The sequence below is a fragment of the Lepisma saccharinum genome, chromosome 25, assembly GCF_977018435.1.
Source record: "Lepisma saccharinum chromosome 25, izLepSacc3.1, whole genome shotgun sequence".
Lineage (NCBI taxonomy): Eukaryota > Metazoa > Arthropoda > Insecta > Zygentoma > Lepismatidae > Lepisma > Lepisma saccharinum.
Window position 1 is genome coordinate 9,169,882 of NC_139253.1, and position 26,413 is coordinate 9,196,294.

The window sequence follows — 26,413 nt, forward strand, 5'->3', positions numbered from 1 at the left end:
AATATTAACAATCCTGAGCAAAACTACAGTATATTTTTATTCAATTTAATAGTCATTGTCTACCTAAGGGACGTTATGTTTTAGTATTTCCTCAAATTTGGTGTTATCTTTTGGAAAAGTATATCTTCTCATCATCCACTAAATATGAATTAATGATAACACCCAAATCTTTGAACACAATCATACGCATCACATTTCCCTAACAATGCCAAAAAAATCCTCTGCGATCTCAAAATACAGTTTTGTGTACACACACATACACACCTAACTTCCAGAAACACAACAGGTGCTTCTGAAAATTTTCCCATTTATATTGCATATTTCGCAGCATTTTTCACGTTAAAGTGCAACATTCAGTGTTATTCTGAAAAAAGGCATAATTCCATTATTTTGTGATTCCGAAACTGAAAACTTGCCTCCTTTACCTACCCAAATACATTTTAAACATTTTATTTTCCTTTCCTCAACTTTTCGGTGTTATTGTTAAAACGAAAACTTCATGTCCCTACCTATAGTTTATGTTATTTGGTGAGTGCTTCTTTATACAGACTTGCATCCATGTTGAAAATAGTTTATTTTTATTTCAATTTCACATTGTATAAAACAAGGTGAATGGTCAATTGGCACACACTTAATGTGCAGAACAATTCATAATAAATAAATAATAATAAAATAAACTAATTTAAACATAACCTGAACTTGGGAAGGGAGAGAGAGAGAGAATAGTAAAGGAGGCAGGATCGGTTGTGGGTTCGAGTCACGGTACATGAATCCTGGCCTGGGCATGGTTGTAAAAGTCTGTCTGCCTGAAGTGATGAGGGAACAGGGGAAAGGTTTGATATGTAAGGGCTGGCTAAATTCTCTCTTCTTGGCCTACTAGAGGAGGAGGTGCGCAGCCCCATCAGCCACCCCCCTTTCAGATTTGTCTCAGGGTTGGTGATTGCTCAAGGGAAGGAGGCCCGGATTCGAGTCATCCTAGTAGGGGAAGCGGGGGCTATTTCTGTTCATTCTTATCTACTCTTACCGAGACTTTCCCCCCCCCCCCCATTTCCCGGATTTGAACCTCTTTCTCTTCTCATTTCTTATTTTCTTCTCTCCTTTTCCCTTCTGGTAGCCAATATGCGGAAGCTTTTGTTCCCATTTGTGGTTTTTGTAAGGATTAGTGGCACATTGAATGTTCATGAGAACAAATCTAAATACCTTCTTCTTAGGTATGAGCATGCATATTAAATTATATAACATTAAAAATATCCCAACTTTTATTTCTCAAAGTTATCTCAGCTTGACACATCCATTTCTTCATGTTTGCTTCCCTCCTCATCATCATCCACATCTGACCATTCGTCCCAATGGTCTTCAGACTCTGATGTTTTAAGTGCTTCACCCATGACGCTCTCCTCATCTGACGATTCTGGAAAAGATGTAATTCAATCACACTCAGAAAATTACAGGGATTTACCTTACCAATGTGGCAGGAGTGGAAACTAGTCACAAGGGTCAAAATTACAGATTTAACAAATACTGACCAAGTAGCATTGACAAGAGACCATTTCACAGGGTAAAACAGCAAGAGTGAAAAATCAGGTGAATCCATGACTGGCTAGATAGCTCAATTGGTAGATTGCGTGCACTGGCACGGTATGCCATGGACCCAAGTTCGAGCCCTGGTCGAAGACTGCATTTTTTGCTGAAATTTCTATGATAAGTAACATACAACAGTTTCATTCTGCGTGCTTGTTGTGTTCCAATGACTAACCTCCTAAATTGATTGAACTAAAGAGTATTGATCAACAGAATCGAATGTATTGATTTGTAACTAACACTGCCTCTGTGATTGTGACTCCAAACGATTGAGCTCACAAACCTGTAGGTCAGCTGCACACCGGATCCAACACGATGTGACATTTTTGTTGCAGTCTTAGGGAAGGTTTAACCTCTTATGGGCATGAAAGATTTGACTCAAGTCATGTTGCAACAGTTTGCAACAAAACAACAAAGGTCAGTAGAATTTGGTGGAGCGGCTTGCGACAAAACAAACTACACATGCAAGAGTCCATTCACTTTAGCCACACACTAATTACAGACTGGACACAGGCACAACAAAAATCCTATCTGAATAGCCCCTGTTGCCACCATGATTAACATCGCCACAGTGCAAGGGCAGTAGCAATGTTGTATAGATTCGGTTTAAAAAACAAATTGATACATTAATTCTACATACGAGGGTAACTATTTAAATTTTGAGCCTTGGCAACACTGATTGAAGTTAGGCGCGATTTGACATTTGCACAGAATCGTCTGGCATTATTGACCATAACGTACTTCAAATGTTTTGTCAATAGCTTCGTTGTGTTGTTTATGTTGCCTTGGAGATTGCGCAACAACTATAAAATGGAATTAACTCGTGAACATTTTCGTGCGATGATTTTTTACGATTTTCGACGTGGATTATCAAGACAAGAGTGCATCGATCAACTTACTTCCACATTTGGCGATGAAGCCCCATCCTTTGCCACTGTGTAACGCTGGTATAACGAATTTAATCGTGGCCGCCATTCGCTCACCGACGAGATTCGCGAAGGTCGTCCAAAATCAGTTGTTGTTCAAGAAAACATTGATGCTGTGCAGATCATTTAGCTGTGAGAAAGGTATGTTCTCGTTGGATCCCACACAATTTGCGTCAATTGGTGCAAACAAATGCTCAATAAATACAATCGTGGTGCTTCAAAAGACGTATATAAGATTGTAACAGGTGACGAATCATGGATATATGCATATGAGCCGGAACGTAAACAGCAGTCGACTGTATGGGTGTTTCAACATGAACCCAATCCAACAAAAGTTGTTCGCGCTCGAAGCACATCGAAACAAATGGTCGCCTGTTTTTTCGGGAAAACTGGTCATGTGGCAACTGTGCCTTTAGAGGAACGTAGAACGGTCAACTCTGAATGGTACACAACAATTTGTTTGCCAGAGGTCTTCGGTCAAATACGGAAAACAAACAAACGCCGTCGGATCATTCTTCATCAAGACAATGCCAGCCAGCTGTCACACATCTTGTCTAACAACCGACTTTATGAACAGTCAAAAAATTGAATTGATGGGTCATCTGCCGTACAGTCCTGATTTGGCACCCAATGACTTCTTCTTGTTCCCGAATGTTAAGAATAAATTGCGTGGACAACGATTTTCGTCGGCAGAAGATGCCATTGATGCGTTCAAAAACTGCTTTGACAAATGGTTCGAACGAATGCAAAAGTGTATTGACCATAAAGGAGAATACTTCGAAAAACAATAAAGCAGTTTTCAATGCCAAATTCCTGTTTTTTCATTGTTAGGCTCAAAATAAAAATAGTGACCCTCGTACACATGGATTCTGATGATCTTTACCCACTTCTCAAATTATAAAAGATAGACCTAGTTTGATTGTGTACATCGACGAAATCTGCAATCAGATTTTAGCTAACGAACAAAATGACTCATCGTGTTACGTTGCTTTGTGACTCGTTGGATCTGGTGTGTGGCTGTCTTTACAGACTGACCAGGCCTAGTACAGGAAAAACATTAAAGGCTGCTAGTCAGTATACCCTCACCCTAAAGCTATTTATGATCAAAGATACTGTAAGAGCAGACTCACCATCCTGATACACAAGCATGGCATTTTCATCCACGGCAACAGCCCCTTTGCTGCTATCTTTCTGGAGTTGGTCCATGAGCAAGGTGAGTCGGCCATGAAGCTGGGACAGTGGGGACAGGAGGCTGCCGTGCGCTTCCACCATCCCACAAATCGGTGACAACGCCTGCAATATACCAGGGCTGGAGAGGACTTGCGCTGTGTGCGTTCTCAGGACACTGTGGAGCCACCGCATCGCCATTTGTCTCCTGGACATCAAGACATTGCAAGGGTTAAATTAGCACCAGTGCATGCTTTTATTTTCACTACAGATAATGATTTATTAACACTGAAAGTAATAGGGATGAACTGATACAAAATACATTGTACAGATATAATTAGGTGGTTCAATATAAAATTGCAAATGTTCCATGAAGAACTTGAATCCTTAATCTCCTTAACCTTTTGGTGCCCAAGCGTCTCGAACGAGATACCCAAAAGTAACCCTCGGGGTACCAAGCATCTCGATCGAGACGCTGTGTCAAGGTCGTAGTTTTTACGTTATAACATTTCTATTTTTGGCTAGAATATAGATTTTATTTTTTTATATTGTTCCTAACACATGTATTTAACAGAAATTGTTTTTTGCATTTTTTTTGTCTTCATGAAAATAGAGGGGGAAAGATGGGAAAAGGTACTTCTCTTTTGCGGCTCTTTTCAACGTCAAATTTTTGCCGACAAAGGAAGACCGGCTTTGTTGTTACATTGGTCATACGGCAATGCTGCAAATATTTTTCTGTTTCTTACATGCGAGCGATAATTTCTATGTGCATTTTGAACTTTTTATATCCTTTTTTTCGGGGGGCGTGGGGGGAGAAACCCCTTTTTTTTAAAAAAAAAATTAGGGGATTTCCCCCCTTTCACCCTCCATATGTACGCCGAATGTGAATAAATTATATATCGTCTGAATCTGTGATTCATTCTGCGTACAACGGTATATTGTTCATATCTCCAGGGCAAATAGTCTCTGAGCTAAAGTTATTTCAAGGTACCGCTGCATTTTGAAGCTTGAATCAGTGGCGTGCCGACAATTCCTTTTGGGGGTATAACTCAAGTTACATTGGTCATATGATAATAATGCAAATATTTTTGTGTTCCTTACATGTTAGCGATCATTTCCATATGCATGTCGACACTGTCATGTACTTTTTGCTTGAGGGGAGGGTGGGGGAACACAATTTTTTTCCCCGAAATTTTGGAATTTTGAGAGTTAGCCCCTTCCCCCTCGCCACATATACGCCGAATTTGCAAAAATTTCATATAGTCTCAATCTCTGGTTCATTCCGCGTACAACGGTATATCACTCATCTCTCTAGGGCAATTAGCGTCCGATCTACACTTATTTAATTGAAACTCTGCATTTTGCATTTTGCTCAAAATCGGCTCGGTACCCAGAGGCTTACTTGTGAAAAAGGTCTTGGGCGTCAAAAGGTTAATGTATGTAACAACTGCAATGGAGTTTGCTTTTAAAAGGAACTGCATACTTAGACATTTACTTTTGAAAATAAAATTGTATGAATTATGTTTACAAGCACAAATTATAGGTTTGGATCAGGTCAATAAAATTATCAATAATTTCACTAGTAAACAGATACACCAAAAGAGAATTTTCATTATTTTTTCTTTCAAACAGCATAGAAAGATTCCTTCCATTGGTGGGTGTGACCTACAGGGTGTGTACAATCTTGTAAAAAATTAAATTCAACTTTTTCCATACCAAATCATTAGGACAATTGTATTTAAATGTTTAAACCCTACACTTATCTCGCTTGACTAAGTTCAAATCTGGGTCTCCTGGCATCGTAGAATGCTGTGCTGAGCACTATGCCATATGAAGAAGACTAAGTGGTCATAACAGCAACAACGTTTGTATTTTTGTTACTTAGCTTAAATTTTCTGCCACTGTCAATTGGCAATGAGGATGAGCGAGGATATGATGGAACTCGCAAAGAGACACTTATAAAGTACACCCATTCTCAAGATAGAATTTTGAACCCAGGAACTTTGGTGATGAAATTGGAATGACTACAAAACCCACCACTTTAAGGTACATTTTTTTAAAAAAAATCTTTTATAAGTCAGTGATGAATGTGCTAATGATCGTGAAGAACTTTCAAAGCATACATACATGTGTATGTGTGTGCGCAAACAGAATTCAGTGTTGATCCTACAAAGTTGAACAGAACAACATGGTTCTCTCACCAGGCTGGTCAAATGCATGAGTTGCAGTGGTAAATTTTGTACCGAAAAAAGGTATATGAAATACTATTTATTATTGGTAGTTAAATTGAAACTAACTCATTGCAACAGCAAATTGCAGAGTTCAGCGAAAGAAAAAAAAATACTTACTTGAATGCTGATTTATACATAAGGGAAGCCAAAATATTCACCAAAGGCAGCAACAGTTGAACAGGAAGATGAAGGACTGTATTGGTGATAATTCTGTCGTCTTTTACTAAGAGTACTTCATTTATCAGCCTTTCATTATTACTTTGTATACCCTGCCGAAGAAAAAATCACAATTTATACTTCTCATATTGATGTACTCAAGAGTTAATTCTCTAAATATTAGTGACAATTACTCTTTATTAGTATGCAATGTTATTTGAACATTATCCACAGTCTAGTGCTTTAAACTATACGTATTCTAACACTACATTTCAAGATCTTGTCTTCAGGTGGAGAAATTTATTTTTACCGGTGGTGAGGATTGAACCTACTATTTTACCACAAATCCAGTGCACTAACCAACTACTCCATGGTGCTCCTGGCATTCTTTACTGCTCTTCTACTTATGCTACTGGTTTCTATTTTCTGAGGAGAGGAGACCATATATCAGATAGAGTACCCATTAACCTTCTGATGGGCCAATTTTTTCTAAAAGTTGGACGAAATTGGTTTCTGCAGATTATTTGGTGTATGTGCACAACATTTAAGACTCTGTTGTTACTTTATGTCTTTTCCATGGTTTCCCATAATTTTATGGTGTGGGAAGTATTCTTCCCACTGGACCAATTCATGTCACAGGTACTCAGGAGTTTTCTTTTCCATTTGCAACATTATGTGACATTGTGTGTCCAATATGAAAAATAAGATTAAATTTAAAATAAAATTAAATCTTCTGCAAAATATGCAAAATAAATAACATCGTAAATGGAGAATAACAATGTGGTAACCATGACAATGATACCCTTTGAATGGTTTATTGACATTGGTTTTGTACATGTGTTGCTGCTTTTTTTTTTAGAATGGGAACACACTTCACTTTTGTTACATTTGTTTGAATATACACTTTTATCTAACAATATTTAATTATTACGTTATACTCTGAGTTTTCACAGAAGGAAACAAGCCATGACTTTAACTATCCATGGAACTGTCTGAAACATGGTTCCGTCTACATATGTTCTTCTTTCAACACCTCTGGAGCTACATCTACGGCATCTTCTGTAGGTAGTTTGTTTTGTAGGCACTAAAAGTTGGTGAAAAGTGCTAATAGCCACCACAACCCACAGATTACTCACAGCTTTCAAGATGGCGAGAACCTGTGCAAGAACTCCACTCGAATATGTTACTGAATAAAAGTTTCGATTACATTGCAAAAAAAAACAAAAAAAACCCAAATTATGACTCCCTATGCATTGAAGGTCGTTAGTGACATTTTCAGTTTGTTTTGTTTAGAAGAAGAAAAATACAATTTCAGTTGTAAGAAACAATGGGAAAAAATATAAAAATATGATACAACATTTGCTCAATAGATGGCAGCAGATCCACGAAGAGCATTAATCAAATGTTTAAGATATATACTACATTGTTTAATTTAAAAATCAAAACATGTTGGTAGTGGGAATAATGCTTCCCAGTGGACCAAACACCATCCAATTGATGACAGTATTTTTGGGAAGAATGCTTCCCATTGCCCACGAAAGGGTAATCTGTCCCACCCCAAGAGTACAAAGAATACCATAATTCACTGTCTGAGCTCAAGGGCCTACATACCTCTTTTCTGATAGAAAAGATAAGCAGAATTGGTTTAAAATTTCAACAGACGACATCGTTGAGCAGTAAGAAGACACTAAGAAGCATACTATCAAACACTAATCTACGGAATCCCAGACAAGTCAGCAGAAACTGCATATACTACAAACCATGTGAATGTAGGTGGGCTTACGTAGGAGAAACTGGATGTTCTCTACAGAAGAGGATAGATGAACACCAGCAGCATACGGAAAAGTAGATTGAAAATAGACGACTTGTATGTTATGAATCACATAGAATTCATTGGAACAACATAATAGTACTACACAAAGAACCACATTGGAAAATCAAAGCAGCAGCCTTCATAGCAATGGCCCAAAACCCTGTTAATTCATCCCAGTGTCAAATTCAAATAAATATGGTCCCCTTTTAAATGTCTGTATAACTATGTGACTAACCAGAAATTTTAATGTTATATGAAGCCTCTCGGTAAAGTAAAATATATAATTTTACCCTCGCAACAAAAATAAAATTGAATTAATCAGCTATCAGCATATCACTTGCAAAAGATAAAATTGCAGCACTCATATCTGTAATGTGATGTATATTAGGTGTCTACCGAAGAATTACAAGTCAATATGTATGTATTGTTCCATACCAATAATTTTATCATGTCTCAGGATTTTTTAGTCTTGCCAAGAAAATATACAACTCATTACGAATCATCACATTGAAAGTTCATAAAAACAAAAATGCTTCACGTCAAAAATCTTCTATTCAACAATGTATTAATTAAATGAACATAACTGAAAATTACATTTTTAGTTTACACATCACATGCTTATGCATAAATAATCAATTTGTACATCCAATTTTACAAATTAGAAGTTGCCACGTTTTTACAGAAATCAAAGATATGGAAATCCATCTTTAGGACAAAATTGCATTTTTCTGTCTTTCAATAATTATCATATACTTTTACCAAACGTGTCAAATATTGATAACACAATTGTTCAATATGCTATTAGCAAGTATTTTTATACTCTTGTCAAGTTATCAATACTTATCTGAAAGTCCTACGACCCAAAATGGTCGTCGAACACTATCCTCTTGACGAGTCACAATTTTCGTGCTTCTGCACATTAAGACGTATACATGCCAATTGTTAAGATATGTATCAAACGTATGAATCCTTATGCAAAATATTTCAAAGTTTATACGGATTCATCCAGTTTTCAAACATAAAAGACCAATTTTAGTCTTATACCAAATTTAGGACTCCATTCCTCGAGTCAGACGATCACAATGTATCCGACCTCACACCATTGTTACCATATGCACAGCATATAAACTTCTTAATATTTTGCGTGTGATAAATATAAAATTGTACATTGTATATTCATGAATATCATTGTAAATTAAAGTTAGCATAATAAAGCAGACATTACCTTACACCATTACAGGTTTCTATTTATTTTAAATTATTAAAAGGTAGATAAAAGTTTTATAACCTCTGTGGGAAAAAAGGTATTTCTCGTAGATCTAGATTTTACCCTCTACGAGAGTTAGCAATCATGGTTAACTTTATCTATTTAGGATTACTAGTTACGGCGCTTCTTACATTGAATCGTAATTTTCAATCGAATTTCCAGTCCAAAACATCACAATTTTGCTTGTATGTCTTGGCAAATTGCATGAAACATGTGTGCATACCCATAAAATTTGAAATAACCTAGTGAAGCAAAGAACATTCCTGATTGACCCTGTCTAAAATTACTTTGACAAGCTTTTTACTATTATTTGAATACTTGGAAGTTTTAGCCCTGGACAATCCAAACAACAGACAAACTCAAATCGCAGATCTTATACGAATTGCATTATCTCCACTTTCATCTTTATAGTGGTATGCATTATAGTACCGTTATACCCTCTCTGCAGAAAATACAAAATAGTACTGTTAAGTGGAGCACAAATTAGTTCAGAATTCCAGGGGTAAGAGGGTGGAGTGGTTGGTTAGCATGAGGAATTCGTAGTAAAATCACAGGTATGTCCTACGATTGATCCCCACTGGAAAAAAAGTAGAAGACTGGAGAAGAGATGCTCTTTCAGAACATGGTGTTAGAATAAGAATAGGTCACAGCACTAGACAATGGACAATTAAGACTGCATGCTGATACAGTAGAGGTCGCATTAAAAAAATTAAGCACAATGAAAATAGTATAACAGGGAGCAAGTGAAACTTTGAAGACTAACTTTTATTTATGTTGTAATATTACTCACAATGATTACATCTTTATTGCACCATGCATACCGATGTCAACATCTTCATGTATAACATAAGTGATAAGGACTAAAACAGTTGAAATAGTGTGATAAAAATGAATAGGCCCCTAAAAAACTAACCAGTGTAAAAGCACTAATTATTATTGATTGTACACTTTTACCGGTAACAGTTTGGAAATTTACCTTATCTATTTCTCAATGTCAGTTAGTACATTAGACTTACAAAAAATATTAGCAAGCACACTAAAATTGGTTAAAAAATTTGTCCATCAGTAAAGTGAAGACAGTTCACAAAATTACCTGCAAGTTTCGTGCTTGATCATATCACTAGAACAGTTTTGGGCATGTAACCCTTCATGCATTAATACTTGTACAGCACCTTAAATACTAGTAACTGTGCATCCCTACCTGTGCCAGCATTTGCATCACATTGTCTGCTTTGAGTGAGCTGACTGTTGAATCTGGGTTAAACGTCAGGTTATTCAACCTCTCCTCCATCGGCAGCTCATTAGGGGAATCCGAATGTGTCCTCTTCCCCTTCTTAGCAGAATGCAACATTGACGGACCAACATACTGGGCTCCAGCTGTTTCTGGCTGTCGCACCTGCAAAAGTACATTTTTCCTCAGCATTGAAACTTCAGCTTTGGCTATATACTGTAATGGGAGTACTACGGTAGAATCTTGAAAAATTGTAACATTAGCTCATCAGGCAAGGAATAACTCTCCTTCAAAGTACATGTATATTTGGAGAATCCACACCTACTAGCTTAACACAGTAACTAATGTCTGTTACTTGTTGTTCAACAGCAAACATTACGTCATCATAATTTGTGTACTGCTAATAAACAAATACTGGTTTTCAAAACAGAGGATTTCATTCAATATATTCCAGAAACATGTGAAGGCCATATTGCCATAAACTTCATCGTGCAACAGGCATGGTGCCATCTAGTCAGGGCCTGCCAGAGCAGCTTTTTCATTGGGTGATGCATTTTCAGCAAACGAAGTCCCATTGCCGCTATTTTCTGGCTTTCATGACCCAAGCCCGCTACCTCTTTTCAAGTAGTTTCCCAATTGTCCTCATGTCGCTGGGTGAGTGGCAAAAAATTTGAGGCCTCTTACCAGGAATCAAACTCATGACAGTTCGGACCAAAGGCGAGAGCACTAGCCATTTGGCTACATGGGAGCTCTGAAGGTGGTGATTGACTTGTGCAAAAATATCAGCAAATTATCTGATATTCACAATATGGGATAAGAAAACAATAAACTAACGTTCACCATAACATTAACAGTTTTTTTGTTACCAGAGAAATTACAATGTTGTCAAATAAATACGTATATGATAAATAACATATTACAGATAAAGAAAAAAAATCTGTACATCAACAAATCATACAAGTATAAAATCTAATAACAGATTTTCAATATTCACTGTACAATAAACTGTTAACAACTTCCTATTAAATTACGCTTACTCAGATGGTAGCCGATTAATACAAAGAAATTTTATGTCAAAAGGTGTTGGACTGAAGAATGACATCCTTCTGCCAGTATGCCAAGAAGAATACCATGTGTTCAGCAATACAAAGATATCACCACCAGATTAGCAACAACAGTAAATACAAGCATTTGAAACTCATCTAATCCTTTTACAAGATTTTCTCCTACTTGTTCCAGTCTTCCATATACAGTCATGGACACTGCCGGCTTGTAACGATTCCACTGAAAGTCAATGTATTCATTACAAGCCGGCAGTGTCAGCAGTGACTGTATATTTCTATGGCTAAAATCACTGTAAACAGCAGGAATGGTAATGCAAGGGTTGAATGGTTAATAATCAGGAACCATGTCTCCTTACCCACAACAAACTCAAAGTACTCAGCTTTTGTGAGAAAAACTGTCATTAAATACAAAACAAAATGATTCACCTTTGGGTCTTCCCTGGCACCGGGCACGATCTTTGGATGTTGTCTTGAGAGAAGAATGTATCTCTCTTCTGTCTCTGTCGTCTGGAAAATAAAACAATTCACTCAGTGCATGTACAAAGGAAAATGTTTTCAAATACAAGTTACAACTAAAAACTGCAGTTTGAATAATGAGTATATGTTTCAAAAAGACAAAAATGCTGGTACTAAAGAAATTTGTGTATAGATATGATAAAAATTGTGATCAAGTTACGGCCCGAGATGATTGTACTTAAAGTCAGGCATATTTTTAGTGATAGTTCAGCAAGTATTTCCTTGGGTAACAACAGTTACAGTGGAACCTCGATATAATGTGCTTCAGGGGACCAAGCTGTAGAAACAAAATGTGGGAAATGGAAAATCTGAGAATGTAAAATTGGATTTCCACTGTATTTGGAACTGGGACACAAGCAAAATAAAGAATTTCTTATATATTTGGTCTAGGAATTAATTCGTACGGTTGTTACACACACATTGAAGCTGAAGTTCAAACATAAAATACATAAATACCTTAAGAAAAATATTGTCCATCGCGAGCCACCACTTTCGCCCATCTGTCAGGCAAGTTACGGATTCCGTGGCAAAAGAAGTCCTCATCCTTTGAAGCGATCCAGTCAGAGACCCATTTTTCGATATCTTCTGAAGAAGTGAACCGCTGTCCAATCAAATCGTTATTCATGCAATCGAACAAGTAGTAGTCCGAAGGAGCAACGTCAGGTGAATACGGCGGGTGGGGTAAAACTTCCTATCCGACATTTTCTAAATAGGTTTTGACCGGTTTTGCGACATGTGGGCGAGCGTTATCATGTTGAAAAATAAGTTTATCATGTCTGTTCTCCCATTCTGGTAGTTTCCTGGCCAGAGCTTGCTTCAAACGCATTAATTGTAGTTGATAACGTTCTCCATTAATAGTTACACCCGGTTGCAGCAGCTCATAGTACACCACACCTTTCATATCCCAACATATGCACAGCATAACCTTTGTACAGTGAATATCTCGTTTCGGTTGTGATGGACCTGGTTCACCTGGCTTCACCCAGGCCTTTTTTTCGTTTCGGGTTCTCGTAATGGATCCACTTCTCATCGCCAGTAACAATGCAATGCAAAAACCCCTCTCTTTTCTGTCTTTGAAGCAGCAATTCGCAAATGGTTTTTCGTCTTTCAACATCCCTGTCTTTCAATTCATGTGGAACCCAATGTGACATCTTTTGAATCATTCCCATGGCTTTGAGGCGTTTGGAAACTGTTGTTTGATCAACGCCTAATGCTTCTGCAAGTTCTTCCTGCATTTGACACGAATCCTGATCGAGCAATGCTCTCAATTCTTTGTCTTCAAATTTTTTTGGCTGTCCAGGTCGCTCTTGGTCTTCCAGGCCGAAATCACCACTTCTAAACCGTGCAAACCACTTCTGACACGTTCGCTCAGCTAGCGCATGGTCACCATACACTTCCACCAAAATACGATGACTTTCGGTAGCACTTTTCTGCATGTTAAAGTAATGAAGCAGAACACCCCGCAAAAACACTTTATCTAGCACGAACTGCACCATGTTCAGTTGACTACAACATGCTGTTGTTGACGCGTCAATCAACTGCCCTATACTATGAACGATGCACGCTGCCAGGAGTTTTCAACGCATGTGTGGCTACACGGAACTGTGGGATGATACGCTCGTTACGCCATCTCTTGTCCAGGTGCACGAATTAATTCCTAGACCAAATACAAAGATACATTCAATATTTTGTACGAACTACCATGCAAGAGACCTGGGTTCGATCCCTGGCAGGGGAGAACTGGGATTTTTTCCATCTGTTCAAGTGTCCAGAATTCAGACCTTAAATGGATATTTCAAGTGGTCGTTAATATTTTGTAACAACAGTGCCAGAAAACAAAGACTTCAACTACATGATATACTTTTGGCAACTACATGATTTACCTGATTTACGACTAACCCAGAGTTTCCCAAACTTTTTTGCAGTAAGCGCTTGGAGTAACACACTGGATGCCAAATAGTTTCATTCACAACTCCTCACGCTGCGAGGACAATTATTCAGATTTGTCCAATATGCTAGCTTTATAAACGCCGGAGATATGACAATCTTGTACATACAGGGTTTGTGTATGCACAATGAAAATTGTTGTCGACTTAACAAGTTTATTACACTAGGCCTTTATGTATATATCCACACACAGAACGAATTCACTATATCTGCAGGATCGTTGCACCCTTAGTGTTTCAAGATTTTCCCGTGGTGCCCAACTCGGAATGTAAGCCTATCTACCAGTTGCACCGTTCAGTTAGTGTGGTTAGATTCCTTTGCCTTAAGTTATAATATAAACACACATTTCAAATTCAGAAACATTTTACGTGTAAAAAGTACTAAATTAACACATATTTGAAAGAATTGGGATGGTCCGATTCTAAAACCACGTGTAGACTAACAAGTAAGTGTCATTTCAATGAAAATATTGTAACATTTTGCAGTGCCCCTGTAAGCCAGCCACAGTAGCCCAGAATATTGCAGGGCATCCTTTGGGAACCACTGGACTAACCTATATATTGTATTCTTTAAAACATTATTTGGAATGTTCTTTTGTTTTGACATGGAGTTAGAAATAACAAAATTTAAGTTGATGTCAATTCAACTTGCTGTGTTTAAAGTTATTTGTGTTGGTTGTATTGATCATTGTGTTTAAATGTGTTGGCATTTCTTTTAAAAAAAAAGTGTAAGATTACATTATTTGGGAACTACATTGCTGCAATACATGTGAGAGGTAACTATGTACGCGAGAAAGCAACACATGCAGATAACATTTAAATATCAATCTTATAGTTTTCCTGCATGCACAAAAGGTGACAAAGGAAAGTATTACAGCTCCTTGCCTATAAAATTATATGGCTGCAATGTAATCAGCAAAGTCTTATTTCACGTAAAAATGTACATGTTTTAGACATTCCAGACAAAATAAAGTTTCCGAATTCTTTGTTTTGGAGATAATGCATAAAATAGACAAAATATGCGTTAAATAGTAAATTACCATCCTATTCGTGACTCCACAACATACCAGTCACTACTGCTTGTGTTGTTTTGTCAACCATGTGGCAAGGCAATTCATGCAGAACAGCATTCCCAAGTTACCCAGCATTTGTCAGGAAACAAACATTGCAATGATGCTTTACATGTGCGTTCACAACAAGTGCTAATAGGAGCCCCAATTCCACACCTAAAATTCCATACCAAAATTCGTATAATTTTTATACAGACCATTAGATGTGTGTCAATTTGCTTTTATAATTTTATTATAGGCTGTGTTTTTTAGGGGTCTCTGGAAAACTTTGAATCTTTCATTACCAGATGGGCAACATGAAGTGTAGGAAGTTTAAGAGACAGCCTCACTGGTAATACAAGTGTCATTAATTAATTGAAGCCAAACAGGTGTTCAAGACATGAATGAGCTACTTACAATTCTCTCAAATGACATGTCCACGTGATCTCCATATGCCAGAAGGACTTCCCCCTGGATGAGGCATGCTGCAATGATACGCAAAGGCTGACTGGACTTTTCATTTACAACATGCACAGACACTTTTGGTTTTATTGGTTCCTTGCAGTGTCTGAAAGAAAATAAAATGTAGACTGCTTACTGAATCATACCACATGAATCTCGTACTCGATGACAGTGTATAAATACAGGATAACACTGGACACAACATTCAGTTTTCACTCCGGAATCCTCAAGTTTATTGCAGACTACTTAATACACAGTACATTACTATTTTAATTTATTTTACAATGATCACTTCCATCTCTCCTCATATCTACACCACCTTCACTTTCTAATTATTATTCGATGGGACTGATTAATTGGTACTCTTTACCAGTACTGACAATGACCTCCATGGCAGACTGGTTAACAGCACACTACGATGCCAGGGATCCTGGGTTCGAATCTTCCTAAGTCACCGCTAGGTGTTCTGTTGTCACCTGTATGTCTGTGTATGTGTCGTCTGCTGTTCACTGGTGTTAACTGCAGTAAGGGAAGCCAAGCATGGTGTGCCTGACCACTATCTATGTTCAGTTCATGGTTGTAGTCCATGATGGCATGTGTTTCTTTGATTTTTGTGTCTATGAGAGCGTGTGCTTTGTATTTGAAATGTACTTTTTCGATTTTATGGTTGTGGAATTTGATATGTTTTGCGAGTCCGGTGGTGGGTTGGGCCGTTTTTGCATTTGATAAGTGCTGCTGAATTCTCTCACTGATAAGCCTGATGGATTTGCCGATGTAATGAGCCTTGCACTCGCATTCAGCATCATAGACACCTGGGTTGTTAAGGGAGGAGAGAAAGTATCATTTATGTTTGTTAGTTGGTCAGCTATTTTGGAGGTTGGTTTGTGTGCTATTTGGCATACAAACATGAGTACCTGTATTATCTATTACCGCGTCTCTCATTCCCATAGTATGAATTCAAAGGATGTGTTCTTTCTTAATATCATAGGGAGCCCATATTGAACAAGTAACACAGAAACAGCACAAAAACAGGTAACAATAACAACTGTTATCACAGGAAGAATTTGCAGGTGAGTTAGAAAAGAAAGAAGTTTAACTTAGGTGCTAATCTCCAACTGCTGGAAAAGAAAATTTCAAAATGAAGCATAACTGTGTTTGGAACATAGTTTTACTGTAACTAGGGATGTGACGAAGCTGAAAATTTACCGATAATTTTTGGAACCGATACCGATGCCGATATTTAACCGATTCCGATACATAAGATTATTAAACAGAAATGGGATGTTATTTTCAGCATGACAAAAATAAATTTGCTATGTACATTTCTATTGCATATCATATTTTTAAATACATATATATTCTCAAGAGATGCGAATGTACATTTGCATCTACAAAATGTTATGTGAACCTTTAAGAAGAACATGGATTCTCAAGAGATTAAACATTAGTACACAAGCAGTTCTTTGAAATGCAAAATGAATTCCTGTGCTGCCAGATTCAACTTCAGAAACACGAGATTTGGAAGCACTTCAGGAAGTAACCTACTTCTTCTCTTATCGCAAATCTGTTCAGCAACACTGAACACTCAATCACTGAATACTGATGCAGCATGTATGCTCAAGTATTTTCTCAGGACTTGCTTCAGGTTTGAATATTCATTTTTGAATTTCCAATACAACAGCAGATCCTGGTTCAGCAATGTACCGTTTCATTTCCGATTTTAGTTAGGTTGATCCTCTGAATGAGTTTGCAATAATTTTATTACAAAAACTCTACAATAATGCCAAATCATAACCAAATTTTCAATAAATCTTACAAAACTATTTCGGCCGATTTTCATACATCTGTAACGGCTTCGGCACATGTAACTAACAATAGATTGCCAATCAATAAACTTACCCATTCAGCTGATGAGCAAATACGTGCAGCACCCCGCTCATTGATACTGCAACTGTACAGGTGGCCTGAGTGCCCTTCACCGATCCCACATCCAAGTACACCACGTTGTCCTCTGATAAGAATGACACAACAGACTTCACATGGTTCTTTGAATCACTTAGTTGCCTGGAAGCAAACATTTTTTTTTACACATTACAATAACTGAACAAATTAATGAATAAAAACTTAATAAAAGTGAACAAAAAATGTTGTATGTAGCAGTGATACATTTGTATAACCATCCAGAAAAAAATCTGAAAAATAGCTTCCAGCATCGGTCGGTCTTATGGACACCGGATAGATCAAATTTGCAGAGAAGCATGACAAACGATCACTCTTTGAGGACATGTAATGCCTGTGTACCATTTTTTTAAAAAATGCATAATTTTAGAAAATCATAATTTTCAGGTAATTTTGAAACTTGGACATGTACCACTGAACACCTAATTGTCAGATGTTGTGAACAAGTTCTTTTCATTATTACATGTGAAAATAACTTATATTAGCCAAAAGCAGTTATTCAATAGTAATAACTCTATTTATACATTCTATCCCATATTGTTGGTAGGGAAAATAAATCAACATTTTCAACTTGAATTTTTTGATAAGAGTAACAGTAGATATATTTTTTATGTAAAAAAATATGTCATACCTTCACATGTATATAAATGAACAAAAAAGACAGAACTTCTTCTGAAGGTTAAGTAATCTTTCTGCAAATGCTTTCCAATAAATGTGTTAGAAACTTTCAATTTAACAAAGGCCAGCAATTTTTAAACTGCAGTTGGCACCTGTGTCCCTTGACAATTGCATATTGACAGTTCTGCCATCTAGTGAAGAACTGGAGAAGCAAATAACTCTTTCAAGAGTGTTTAGATGTTGTTAGAGGTGCCGAATGAACAAAAGCCACACAAAACATAGAATTTTCATGCCCCAATTCATATTATATGAAGTAATAGTATGTAAATTTCTGGAACAATGTCAAAAAAAAAATACACTTACCAAGCACTAATAAGCCTGTCTTCCGATGTTGCACTGAAGAAGTATTCTTCACCATTGTGTTCAGAAGTTATAGGAATCAAGTTGCGAATGTCACTGGAGTGTCCGGTGTAGGTTCTCAGCACTTCCTTCTTCTCGATGTCCCACAGAGTGATATTCGTGCATGCTGACAGGAGTCGAGAGATGTCAACCACTGCTAATGATGTAACTTCTTGCCTACGTTCTGCTTTCCACCTGCTGAAGATTTCAGAGGAGATAACATTAACAAAACAGCAAGCAACGTGGACCATGATAAAATTCAAGTATAATTCCCAGTTTTCACAGCGAACTTTCCAAAAATTCAAGGGTACAAGCAGATGTTTTCTCTATGTCAACTGTACATATTACTGCCTCTCACCAACCACACACACCAACATATTAACAATATAAAGGATCTCTGCGATTCCAATGTATCCAAAAAATATATAATTCAATGAAACAGTATATACATTTTAAAATGTTTCATTTCAGGTGAGTTTACATTTGCCACTTCACATACCCAGACTCAAAATTCATCTACAAACACAAGTTACAAATGTTACAGGATATACTAATCTACAAAAAATTGTTGATTGTATACGAATTTCAAACTCAAATTTACCTAATCAGCTTCAAAATTTATTATCTTGCAACAATCTTCCGTCAGTCAGTCAGATTGTTCTGCGAAGGTCACTAACAAAGTAAACAAATTGAGAGGATAGTTTTATTTTTCATGCAGCTTTCCTTTCTTTCCTCCATAAATATAAAGGTTAACTGTGAAAAACGTGCCTCAGGGTAATTATAAATATGTAAAAATTTAGATTTTGATTAATAAATTTTTCATGTCTACAGAGAAAAATTGGTAACATTATAGGGATGACGGATTTCTTCAAATTTACAGGAGAAACTACTTACGGAAATAATTCTCTGTAGCGTTGTGGAAGTTCGTGAATGTAGTTTTGAACCATTTTAATGCGAATACATGTTGTTTTCTGCGAAAATCTCTGTCCGACACGCTGTTTCTGCTGCATCAATTTGCTTTCTGCTTGCCTAACCTAACTTAACCTTACGGAAAATGGTTTGTGGGGCTAACGTCAATTGTTTGTGAGGTATTAGCATAATTTTAAATCTGGGCACGAAAGTAGGTATTTTCCGGTGAACGAGGTTGCAACACTGCATAAATCGACAAAACACTCGCACAATGCACCCTGAACCAGTACGCTATCGCCCACCATAATGTGTTACAGAATCGAAATAACAAGTAACAGTAAGTACTCGTAAATGTAAGAAATAGACATTATCTTAGTTAGAAATGCATTATTTCACCTTAGGAAATGTTCTGCATTCCAAAATAGTACGTTAGCAATGTAAAAAAGTGCGAAATATATGATTTATAGGTGTCACCCCCATACTATAATAGTACCAAAAAATTCACGCAGAATTTACATATAATTCCTGGAGGCAATAATTCAAGCAGAATTCCCACCCTGGTAAGTCTCACACCACATACCATCTATCCAGAACTGAATTTTGAAAGCTTGCATGAGTTAAGATGAAAGGGAAATTCCCAAGCCCAGACCCCTCCTCATTAGTTCTAAAAAGCTGATCTCCCTAAAATTATATCTAAAAACAATAAACCATTATACATGGTGTCCTTAAAATTGTATCCACAGACCACAGAAATATATAGGGTGCATCGAAACAAACATCAATACAACTTCTCTCAAAAACATTTTTTTTGTCATTGGTGCGTCGTATCTGTTCTACAAGCATTCAACTGCCACGTGTATGCTGGATATTACTGTTCATCGCATCTGTGATGTTACTTTCTGTTGTAAAATGGTGCCAGTGTTGCAAGGAACTCACATTCTTAAGAAAAAAGGACTTAACGACTTGAGATGACCGGACCCCTCTTCGATTTTCTTCCTATTTGGCATACTCACTAATTGAGGCCTCCTAATCACGAATCTGAAGTTAAAAATTTGTCGGAAACGTCTAGAAATTGCAAAATAAGCTAAAATAAGGTGTTAGTTTTCAGAATGGAAAATGTAAATTTTCGCGAAATTTTTTGTTTCACAACCAAATATATATATTCCTGATACTACCACAACACCAAATTTTAACTATGTTTGCCTAACCTAACCACATGCCAATGGTTCAGTAAGTATGAGCAGTACTATAAAAATCTGAGAGCGGTCCGGTCGCGAAAATTGATTCACTTATTTTGCAATTTCTAGAAGTTTCCGACAAATTTTAACTTCAGATTCGTGATTAGGAGGCCTCAATTAGTGAGTATGCCAAATATGAAGAAAATCAGAGAGGGGTCCAGCCATCTCAAGTCAAAACAAAAAGACAAACTACCAAGCACATATGTGTTGTAGAACGTGGTGAGGAACGCATTCAGTTACTCAATGGGAAGCAAACCAACAATACGAAGAACGATGGAAATAGCAAATAAGGTATACAACCAGAACTGGTAGAAATTTGGGGCAAAAGGGAAAGGAACTAAACTTGCCAGAAGCATATCCAAGGGTGGAATGAGAAATTGCTGTCACATACTTTAATGTCACTATATCACGTAACATCACCTACAGAAAAATAATGTTTGGGATTTCCATATCGTCATGCAGACTCATTCCAAGGTACATATTATGCTTAATTTGAACTTATTCCACCATTACAATATTGTTTAAGTGTGCGAATGAGAATAATTTACACTTTAAATATGTATCAGGTGGAGAATTTACCCAACTTCTTCCTTGGCTCTTCCGCTAACATACACGGTCCCACTCTCCCTTTGATGTAAACAGCAACACATCCAGCTTTCTTCTTCACTGACAAGACATTTTGCAGTTCCCCTGTATGGTTCATGTTGCCAGTTGGGATGTGCATTTTCATCGTGAAGAAGAAGCGACAGTAAAGTGAAAAGCCAGAAACTAAAAGAAATAGCTCAACAGAAGGCACTGAATCAGATGGATGTGTCACTACGTGATGTTTGTGACTGAGACGACGTTGGGTAAAAAACATCTTACCAAATGTATTAGGCAACATCTATTGCAAGTCAAGTTAAAGTGCAACTTATGTTAGATGAAACAACGACGACGATACCACCAGTAACTCTTTTCAACATTTGCACACTTTGAAGCTATTAAAATAGTGAACCATATATCCTCCCTTGAATGCTTACCTCACAATTGACGATTTCTCAGCATTCCAACGAACTATGTACCTGTCCACACCAGCAAACATCTCTCCAGGAGTGTACCATGCTAAACAGTTGACAGGTTCCTCTTGCCCACCTTCCAGGTTGCCAACTACTTTTCCATCTGATTTACTGTACAATGATATTTTCCCACTCTTAGTGCCCACAGCAAGAATGTTACAATCACGGTCCAGGCTTTTCCTTTTCTTCTTGCCTGAAGAAGGCTGCAAGTACAATGAGACTTGTTAAAATGACAAATAACCTTCCTTCCTAAATAATCGCTATTAAACTGAACAATATGCAAGTATTTGCAAAGTCATCAACCACAACAAAAAATTATTAACACTAACTTATTGTACATTATTGGAAAGCTAATAACCCTTACTAAAAACAACTTGTGATTAAATTGACAATTACATCAACCAAATAAATCGTACAGTCCAAAGTTGGCAAAACAACTTTCTTACTTTTCTTAATGTGAAAAGATCAATAACATAGCTTACTATAGAAATGTATACTTGCAATGGGTAGCTTGCACATGCATACATTTATTGAAAATATTTTACACAGTGAAGTGTTAAGGCCACCTATGTTCATAACATCAGTCAGATATAAAGAAAACTATAGTGCGCTTAAGTTCTTACAAATTTATATACAGAATGTTGTTTCATCCCTATGGTAGCATTGTCAAATGGCCACCAGAGGCGCTGTATTTGCGGCAGCATCGTGATCCACATAGCATCCAAAGGCCAGACAGTTAATTGAACAAACGAGGTAAAGAAGAGTTGTGTGTGATCAACATGCCTCCGAAACTCCACCCCTTTTGGAAGGGCTACATCGTAGCCCTTTCCGACATAGGCTGCAGCTATAGCCGAATTAAAAAGCAGTGCCAAATGAAAGGTTTCAAAGTGTCTGATAAGGGAATCCATGCAGCAATCCATTGCACTGCAAATCCAACTTCAACCCATGCATTGCCAGGTGAAAACCAGCAAAAGAGACAACCTGCTCCACAATGAAGTCAGGATGTCTTTGCAAAGGTACGCCAGTGTCTCACCAAGGAAAATCCACCCACACAATGGGACATAGCCAGATGTGTACAACGGTCAACAGCAAATGTAAACCGAATCATATGCCACAATTTGGGGCTCAAAAGAACACACAAGCGGCAGGTTCAAGTTCTCAGAGCGAATCACATTTTACAATGGCAGCTGGCATGGAAACGGCTGTATGAAGGCTACCTGGCAGGCAACAAATGGTGTTATGTTATCACCTTAGATGAGGCATGGGTGTATTTGACAGAATCCAAGCAGATACGCACAATTTACTACCGCTCTATTGATGGGACGGATCATGCAAAGAAAGTTTCCCAAAAGGGTTTATGGTAGTAGTTTCTGTGCAAATGGGAAGCTTCCTATACACCATGTGTCATCGAATGTGAAGGTGAATGCAGCCTACTACATCGAGCACGTATTAGACCCCATCCACCGCCAACATGCCCCTGCTTTGTATGGCAATGACATCGACAAAATGCACATCCACCATGATAAGGCCAGCAGGCATACTGCGAGAAGAACAGTGACCTACATGTCCCGCATGGAACAGGAGACAGGTGTGAAGGCTATCCAATTTAGAGACATACCTGTCAAGTCCCCTCATGCAGCACCCATGGACTTCTGAGTGTTTGGCCTCCTGAACCGGAACATCAAAAAACGTCGTGCAACTACAGGTAGTGGTCTTTGGGAAAGTGTGCAAGGATGAGTGGGCAAAACTTGATCAGGCTGTGCTCAATAGATGTCTCCTACAATGGAAGCTCCATTGTCATGCTATTGTTCATGAACAGGGCTCTCACACAGAACATGCTCGCTGGTAGAAACGGGGTTTTACAGCCTACTAAAATGGGGACGAATTTCACTACCATAAGGATGAAACTACCTTCTGTATTATCTAGAAATCACATTAAAAAATAGCCCCTTCAACCGAAGATTATTGTAGGGATTCTAACACAGAACACCTAGGTCGATTCCTGTGGTGGGTTATCTCAGGTATTAATTCTGGTCATGACTACTTCCACCAGGTGGTCAGAATAGCAGAAAATGCTGAAGACCCAGTGGCGAAGAAATAGTACAAGATTTAATGTTTTAGCCTTATTTAGTTTCCATCACAATGGATTTCACAAAATTTTGCGGCCTCCAACTCTTTCAGCAGACGGAGAAACGGGCCTCAACCCTCACAGAAAAGCTGAGCCTTCAGTGCTTCTCGGAAAGCAACCGAAAGCAGAAAGAAACATTGCCAGCAGACCAATAACCAAGGTGTGTCTTCATAAGCATATAAAGAAGATCACAAGGATACCGATAATTATTAATCATAAAATAACTGAAAGCTATTATCATTGCTCTAATTCCATGTAGGTCACTTAAATTACAAATTATTTTGTATTTCGTGGAAAGTGGCAAGCGAGCGCTTGTTTCCAGGAAGAGAAATGTCTGCACCCTGCGTCCAGCTCGAATTAAGTCACCAGTGTTGACAGCTACAGTGTTGGCAACTGTCAAATTATTTGCATGGCAATTCAAGCGAACTGTTTTAACAAGTAATTTCAATAAATGAATAGCTTTCGGGGTGGAAAAAAGTATTGAAAAAAGAACTATCTTCTGATATTTGTAAAGTTCACAAAGTAAATTGTATACATTAACAAAGGAACATTTTATGGTACTTTATTACTTAAACATTACATACATACTCTTTCTGTTGTAATGATTCTGATTCCACAGTGTAATTCTATCTCCAAACTGATATTTCTTCTCTCCCGTGATCGACAAAATTAAGGAAATAGGTTGGTATCACTTTCTGTTGTTTCAGAGCGTTTCAAAGTGATCTTGTAGATGGGGAAAGAATTTGTGAGAAGTGTTGCTTTGAATTAATCAAAATGAATGAACATAATTTGGGAACAGTTGAACTGCGAACTGCGGGTGTGTTTCTGTTTGTTTGAGTTAAGTTATTAAGTTCACTTTTTGCACAAATAGGTTAATCAGAACTGGACCTGTAGTTTAATGTGGGATCCGAACAACCGTGGAATGTGCCTCAACTGGGTATTGAACCTGGGACCCCTCGACTACAAAGCGAACCAATACGCCATCGGGGGAAGCATTATGGGCATGGACGTCCAGAAAGGGGGGGGGGACCAGCCCCCACCATGGAAAATGAATGTCTACCTAAAAAGTATATAATTCACAAAAAAATGCATTTGTCACAGTAATTTATGTTAATTATTATAAGTGCATTGAAGGAACTTGATAATTTCACACTGAAACAAGTGTTTTTTGAGAGGGCATCACTATAATGGGGAAAAACATAAACCCTTTGACCCTCCTGGAAAAAAAAAATACCTTGCTTGCCCCTCACTGAAAAAAATCCTGCGGACGGCCATGCTTAAGAGTGTATGTATTATTTAGCAATTGAAATCTGCTTCGTTTAGCTCGAGAGAGAAAAGTGTGAAAATGAAAATCATGGAAGCGAGGCGACCAACATCCATCCGATTTACCTGACTTGAAACAAGTTATCTCAAGGAGGGTTTGTACGACACTCACAGGAGTTTGTAATTTATTGTCGTGAGTACACCGTCCATGCCTGTTTTTCTGTGCTTGGATGCAGGTTTTAACGTTTATGTCCTCTGTGTCAGAGGCGACAACTTAATATGAATTGGAAAGGAGGGGGGGGGAAATTTGAATCAACAATTACATATATATATATATATATATATATATATATAAAATCTGTCTATATAATCGCTTGGTTCCTCCGTCAGTCCACGCTTCGCTACCATAGAAATCAAACTATCAGGCACTGGGAGTATTTTTAATGCTAACAGCCCTACACCTGACATGCCTAACAAAAGAATTTAGCGAATTAATACCACTTGGTACCTACAACACGTGACATATTAGCAGCAGTAGTCCATATCAGAATATCCTGCTGTCTCTTATGAATCGCATGGTGTCAGAAAGAAAAAAGTACTTGTCACCCGCACAAAAATAAATGCACCCCAATGTAAACTACATGCCAATAACTAAATAATGTATGCATCCATGCAACAGGTCAGGTCACGAATCATGAACATGTGCAGTTTAAAACCTGGTGAAAATACCTCAACACAGTCATGTCCATGCATAGAACACCTCTAGGGCTATGCAGTGTCATGCCGTTGGGTAACTGGATTGGTTTTATACAATTCTTGTAAATTGGATCGAACAGTATATTATTTTGAACACCTCAATTTGACAGCCTATTAACAAACAAAACACATTAGAAAATAGTGCTACATTTTTTAACACTAAGATGAAATACCCTCAATGATGGATCAAACTGTAGATACATTTTAATATACAAGGAGCCCAAAATAAATTCCGCATTAAGGTAATGTTGTTTACAGCATTCGTAACTTACACGCCAGTCTCTTATCTTTGTGTAAATATTTTTTTTGTATGTACGATGATAGACGCAGATTTTATTATGTACTACAACTATTGCATCCAAACTAAATCTGCCGCATTATGCGAACAGGGCAATATTTATAACCACAGATTGGTTTCGAATGGTATGGGCACGTACTTTTTACCATGCGGTATCACGACATTACTTACATATTTTTTTACACTTTCCCATTTTAAACATGTACATGATGTAAAGGAAGGACCGTTTTGTGTTTGTAGTAAAGTGCCAGTCTTCGTTTCCCATATTTGAAGTTTTCCACTTTTCTGACATGAAGCAAAATAATTTCCGCACGTAGAAAAATCACACACACCGTCCATCACGCAGTTAAGAACTGTCTATGGCACAGATTACTACTTGTG

The 26,413-nt window shown here is 37.6% G+C and overlaps 1 protein-coding gene across 1 annotated transcript; it reads right to left on the bottom strand.

Annotated features, from left to right (window-relative positions):
• Positions 1 to 1,144: 1,144 nt before the first annotated feature.
• Positions 1,145 to 26,413, bottom strand: LOC145978507 (WD repeat-containing protein 43). Its single transcript, XM_083111135.1, has 10 exons — positions 26,204 to 26,413; positions 21,552 to 21,790; positions 18,350 to 18,583; positions 17,309 to 17,473; positions 15,365 to 15,515; positions 11,863 to 11,943; positions 10,343 to 10,537; positions 6,023 to 6,174; positions 3,638 to 3,882; positions 1,145 to 1,411 (listed from the first exon to the last, which is right to left on the bottom strand). Exons 1-10 carry the CDS (start codon positions 26,369 to 26,371, stop codon positions 1,278 to 1,280), a joined length of 1,764 nt encoding a protein of 587 aa, XP_082967261.1. The 5' UTR covers positions 26,372 to 26,413; the 3' UTR covers positions 1,145 to 1,277.